Source organism: Pipistrellus kuhlii, unplaced genomic scaffold, assembly GCF_014108245.1.
Source record: "Pipistrellus kuhlii isolate mPipKuh1 unplaced genomic scaffold, mPipKuh1.p scaffold_m20_p_1, whole genome shotgun sequence".
Taxonomy (NCBI): Eukaryota; Metazoa; Chordata; class Mammalia; order Chiroptera; family Vespertilionidae; genus Pipistrellus; species Pipistrellus kuhlii.
Genome location: NW_023425404.1, coordinates 60,189,223 through 60,195,953, shown reverse-complemented (window position 1 = coordinate 60,195,953; position 6,731 = coordinate 60,189,223). Strand labels below are relative to the sequence as shown.

Sequence of the window (6,731 nt, the reverse complement as noted above, 5' to 3'; positions counted from 1 at the left end):
TTTTCTGTATTTCTGTTCTGTTTCAGCCAGGCAACTTCTGTATATATATTAACAATTTTTCTCTGGAAATTTATGAGTTCTTGGAACTATTTGAAGTCTTTCTGTAACGTTGCTTAATAGCCTACATAATTTGTATGTGAAATAATTTTTATATGTTCTTTTAATAAGGATATTGTTATGGATAAAATCTAAATAATTAAATGTGTGGGTTTAACACTTCATCAGCCCAGAGTAAGGGCTCACTTAATGTTAAGCTATTATCTTCAGGATTGTATAATCAAATGGATGAGCAAATATGTAGATAAGTAGATCAGTTCAAGATGATAATATCTCAATTTGATTGCCCATTAGTACCAGAAAAGAACGTGTTATTTTCAGCACCTATGACTTAAATGGTATCTCACTATGATCCCTGATACCCTATAATTATCTTTCAAATCAATATACCAAATGAGGTTGGAAATAATATTAAATATAAGTTTTCATAGAGGAAACAAAGCTATGAAAGTGATTTCTTGGAAATATGTATTTTGCTGCAATAGACTCATACTTTCTCTTGACTCCCCCCCCCCTCAATACAGGCTTCCACCTATCATTCAGGACAATGGATGTGGCTAATAAATCTACTGTTTCCGAATTTGTTTTGCTGGGACTCTCTGATTCCTGGGAACTACAGATGTTTTTCTTCGTGGTGTTTTCATTGTTTTATGTGGCATCAATGGTGGGTAATAGCCTCATAGTCATCACAGTTATAGCTGACTCTCATCTACACTCTCCTATGTACATCCTGCTTACCAACCTTTCCATCATTGATATGTCTCTTGCTTCCTTCGCCACCCCTAAGATGATTATAGACTATCTTACTGGACACAAAACCATCTCTTTTGATGGCTGCATCACTCAGATTTTTTTTCTGCACCTTTTTACTGGTACAGAGATCATTTTACTTATGGCTATGTCCTTTGATAGATATATTGCAATATGTAAGCCTCTCCGCTATGCTTCAATCCTAAGTCCCCAGGTATGTGTTGCCCTCGTGGTGGCTTCCTGGGTTGTGGGAGTCATGCATTCAATGAGTCAGGTCATATTTGCTCTCACTTTACCATTCTGTGGTCCCAATGATGTAGACAGCTTTTTCTGTGACCTTCCTGTGGTGTTCCAGTTGTCTTGTGTGGATACTTATGTCCTAGGCCTCTTTATGATCTCAACAAGTGGCATCATTGCCTTGTCCTGCTTCATTCTTTTATTTAATTCTTATGTTATTGTCCTGGTTACTATCAAGAATCATTCTTCAAAAGGGCCGTCTAAGGCTCTTTCTACCTGCACAGCTCATTTCATTGTTGTCTTCATGTTCTTTGGGCCATGCATCTTCATCTATATGTGGCCACTAAGCAGTTTTTTAGCAGATAAGATCTTATCTGTGTTTTATACCATCTTTACTCCCATTCTGAATCCAATAACATATACATTAAGAAACCAAGAAGTGAAGGCAGCCATGAGAAAATTGAAAAATAGACTTCTAAATTCCAACAAGGCAGCTCCTTTGCATTCTTTTTAGTTAACTTCTAGTTTGGTTATCTTTTAGTTTTAGCATCCAAGGCATTAAGTGCCACAGTTTTTGTATACACAGCACATATTGTGCTCTTACTTCTTATTAAACTATAATTGCCAAAATTTGTGAAAGTACAAGGTAAGTTCATATTTAAATATGAATGTTTAAAATACATTTTAAATTTTAGAAAAGCAATTTCTTCTAGAAGCAAAGAATATTTATAAAAATGCTAAGAGTGCTCTGGCCAAAGTGACCCAGTTAATTGGAGCATCATCCATACCCCAAAAAGTTCAATTCCCGGTGGCCATATACCTAGGTTTCACATTCTGTCCCTGGTTGTCTAAGTAACCAAATTTTATAAGAGGAAACCAATCAATGTTTCTCTCACACATCAATGTTCCTCTCTTTCTCTCTCTCTTTCTCTCCCTCTCTCTCTCCCTCTCTCTCTTATCTCTATCTTTCATCTCCCTTCCTTTCTCTAAAATCAATAAACACATCCTTATGTGAGGAATAAAAAATGCCAAGAGTGACTTTTTCAATTAGGAAATTCAAGATTAATACCTTGTTCACTGATAAAAGGAAAGAAAATGAAAAGAGGAAGTATAGATTAAAAGAAAACTAGGAGATAACATTTACATAACACTAACAACTGAGTTACTCAGAGAATTGAGTAAAATTAGTAAAATTTCTATAATTATAAGCCTTAGAAACTCAATACTGCCATAGGAGTAGCCTATGACAAATTGTGATTACCTGCATATATCTCTGAGTGTTACTACTTAACATTTAAATCATTTTGTGATCTCTTCTATCAAAGAAAGTCCTTGCTATATTTCATTAGAAATGTTGATGAGTTCCAAAGGAAATGCCATAAGTAGAGGAATCTGCACCCTCCCCTTTAGTTAGCAAAGAAATAAGCACAGCCACAGCTTCTTCTAATAATGCAGAATGCGTAAAGAGCCTGGAGAATTCAACAAATCAGAAAACATTATGAAATGAGTTTCAAAGCAGTACAATTTGCTTCATATGAAAACGATGGTTGCTTAATGTGTGGGAAGTTAAAGCTAAAATTAAATGAAGATGTACCATTTATGATAATAAGTAAAATTATGGGGAGCCTATACTTTCATTTAAAAGTATTATATTGCTTTACACTTTGGTTAAACCACATTTTCCTTTTAATATTTGGATGCAAAAATAAGAATTTTGTGTTTAGTAATACACCGTTATTGTAGTAAGCATGTTTCTATATACAATCAGGGTGTGTGTGTTTTTTTTTTGTTATTTTTGTTATTTTTGTTGTTTGTCTGTTATCATTTTAAATGCTAGGTTGAAGATTAGTACAAAGGTATTATTACCACCTTCTGTTCAGTACTAGAATTGCAAGCATTGAAGGTCAAATAATTCTGGATGACTTGTTTCACAGATTATCTTATTTGAATGATGGAAATCATTAAAGGATCAACTGTTTTTTAAATTTTGGTGAGTTATATTTATAAAATATGAGGTCCAGTATATTATCCAGCTCATCCACAAGAATGAGGATCTGTTGCAATCACAGTATTTGATAAATATCTAATTATTATTCTTTTCTGGCATTATTGAGTAAAAAGAGAAAATCAAGAAGTATATATGCACTAATTATCACTGATGAGAAAGAAGTTAAAAAAGAAATTCCTAACTTTTCATTTTAAACTATATGAGAAAAAATGTGTTTTTTCTTAATCAGTGTTTTTCTTTTCTTTATTAATGTGTTAAGCAAACAAGGGAACAACTTTATGGTTTAAAAGTTTTGACACTATGTTTCAAAATTAGTCATGTTTGACTGAACAGACTGTCATACCTCAGAGAGAAGTCAGGGGAGGGAGGTAAGGGATCAACCAAAGGAGTTGTATGCATGCATATTAGCATAACCAATGGACTTGGACACTGGGACAGTGGGGGCTTGTCCTGGAGGGTGGATGTGGCGAGGGGGGGGGGCATCAATCAGGGGGAAAGGAGACATATGTAATACTTTAAACAGTAAAAAATAAACTAATCATGTTGAAATTGTTGGGTAAAATGTCTACAGTATTAATTTGAGAATGAAATGTGTTTATATCTTCAAAATAAAAGTATAATTTTTTTAGAAATAGTGATGAGCCAATTTAGGTTGTGTGTGTGGACTTTATCTCAGTTTTAGTTACATGTGCAAAAGTGCTCAAGATCATGGAACTCATTTATGTAGAAATGTTTTCTTGGTGTGTTAAAAATGCCCCCAGTAATTATTTCATAAAATTTATTTGAAAAGGAAATATATTCTTTAATAAATTAAGGTGTATAGCTTTTTGTTCTTTTTTTCCAATATAAATCTGGAGTCTTTTTAAAGGGATATCATCAGTCTTCAGTGCTTGTGTGAAGATTTATAAAAGTGAAGGACATGTTTGCCAAAACCCTCAAAGGTGTGACTGTAAAGAAGACAATTCTGTGAAATAAGTCAGCAATGAGACTGAGTAGTTAGATTCATAGAGAGACGCTGTAGCTCAGAATGAAAAGGACCATGGCCAGTCTTTGGAGCATTTCCATTTATAAAGCAAACTACCTACCAACTTCGCCAATGGAGAGTCAACACACAAGACAGCACCACATCTATATTTATAAAAGCCTAAGCAAGGTTACAACTGAACTTATCAGAACAATAGGAACAACTGAAACAACCAGCTGGCCAATTGCTATGATGTGTACTAACCACCAGGAGGCAGACACTTAATGCAGGAGCTACCCCTGGGTGGTCAGTGTGCTCCCACAGCCAACCTCTCATGGCCAGCCAACCTACTTTGGTCCTTTCCCCATCCGGTAAACCTCCTGCAGTCCCTCTGCCTTATTTCTCTCCCTTCTGGCAGGCCCAGCACCTTTGGGAGTAGGCAAGATGGCCCTGATAACCAGCCAGGCCTAGGGACGCTACCCATGCACGAATTTCATGTACCAGTCCTTGCCTAAGTGACTATTACAACCAGTCAACCAAATGACTGGTCAACCAGTAGCTATGATGCGCACTGACCACCAGGGGGGCAGATGCTCAATATAGGAGCTGAACCCTGGTGGTCAGTGCACTCCCACAGCCAACCTCCTTTGGCCAGCCAACCTCCTGCAGTCCCTCCCTCCAGCAGGCCAGCCCCAATCAGGACTGGGTGAGATGGCCCCAATTCTGGCCAGGCCGAGGCACCCCATCTATGCATGAGCTTGTACATTGGGCCTCTATTTTTAAATAAACTTACCTAATCAGGAGCTATAGATTGATTATTTTATCACCAAGTCATCTCAACATGTTGTTGATCCTCTTATTAAGGATAAATGCAGTGACATGGCCATTGGCTACTTAAACTGCAGTCAAGATGGTGTTCTTTGCCATCAGGGCATCTAAAGGTAGAATAATGTTTTGCAAAACATGATGAACATACCAGGTAGAGGAAAGCTTTAAATGGTCTAAATTCCCAATAACACTATTGAAGGAGTATTGAGATACTAGGAATTTACAAAAAGACTATGTTAATAAGCAACTTCAGCTTTTAACAATAAAGGTGAACTTTTAAAATATCAGGTATAGATAAAAACAGATAAAATATAATTGTAATTTTGTGGTGGAATTATGTAAATAGAATGGAAATAAAAGCTACAAGTGATGTATACTTCCAAAAGTGTTTAAGGAAAAAAAATGCTGTTTCATACTTTCTTCTTTGCATTAGTTTCCCCCAGGATCATGGAATGGGCCCTCACAACCTTTCATTCATTCTTTTTACTCCTTTTCTTTTCTTAAAGAAGTTCCCTCATAATTTATAAGTTTTAGGCTTTGCAGAACCTCAACCCACCCGGAGTGTAGTAAAATCTTAGGTCCATGTATCTTTTTACCAGTACTACAGATTGTTAGTGGTGTGACCTTGGCAAGAGACTTAATGTCTCATAATCTGTAAAGGAAGATAATAATGATACTTATACCACAGAAAATCATATAAAGGACATAATGTTTAATAAATATCAATTGTTTTAATAGCATTCTGACCAACTCTGGACATCTTTGTTTAAGGGGTTTGATATTTACCTGAGCTAACAATTGGCATGTTTAATTTGAAAGGTAAATTTTTATTTTATAAATTTTAATTATTTTATCTGTATATATTTGCATAAAATTAAGCTGTATCAGGATTAATTTGGAAAATTAAAAGTAACTTCCACTAGAACACTACACTGGGTCATTTATTAATTCAAGCTTATAGAAACTTGTTTTTCCCACTGCTTATTATATTTATGAATGAAGAGAAATTTCAAATTGTCCTTTAATCAGTATATGTTTACCATGAGCAATTATTAAATTGATTTAATGAATTATTGATTTTGGAATGGATTTTCAATATAATTTTGGGCAGAATAAGAATGATGATGCTTGATCTTCCACATTATTGAAGCAAAGACAAAGGCATAGATAAGGTTATATTGTAGTTAGTGAGGTAGATAAATAAAATTTTGTATGATTGAACTGTCTTATGTGAATTATTTTTGTATATTGATAACAGCCTGAAATAATGTGATTAATGGAATCTGTTGTCAAACAAATAAGTTCTTGGTAGACGGTATCATTTGAAAATATTCAGGCTTTTTATAGAAGTTTTTTCAAATGTGAAAACTTACCAATGAAACCTTTCTTTTCAAATGAGCTTTTAGAAAAACAACAGTTAAAGCAAGGTTGACAAGAGAGCTGGAGTAACCCTCTTCTCTTCCCATTTATTTTCTTACTACAGGATGTCCCCCCTCAAAAAAAATGTATATACTACTGAAAGCTGATAGCTCAATTGATGTTTATTTCTTTTCAGATTTAACCCATTTAAATGAATAATTCTTTAAACTATACATTTTTGGAGAACACCCTATATTCTTGAAAATAGTCAGAAACATTTCACTTAGTTAGAAAGATCAAAATTGGAGTATCAGAAAAGTATTCTGGCAGAGAATAATGAGGATGGACCTATGTGAGTGGACATGAAGTGCATGAATACTTATATCTTACATCAGTGACCAATGGAGACCAAAAGCATGTCCTCCTTTTTACCAATGTTGGTCTCATAATTGCTATTTCTGCTACTAAACACTTGATCAGTAGAAGGAACTGATGCTGAGGACTTGATATGGTGCCATTCTCCAGAAA

General features: G+C 34.9%; 1 protein-coding gene across 1 annotated transcript; it reads left to right on the top strand.

The window, feature by feature from the left end:
• Window positions 1-581: 581 nt before the first annotated feature.
• On the top strand, window positions 582-1,558 carry LOC118703215 (olfactory receptor 4K2). Its single transcript, XM_036410000.1, has one exon. It carries the CDS (start codon window positions 605-607, stop codon window positions 1,556-1,558), a length of 954 nt encoding a protein of 317 aa, XP_036265893.1. The 5' UTR covers window positions 582-604.
• The last annotated feature ends 5,173 nt before the right edge of the window (window positions 1,559-6,731 follow it).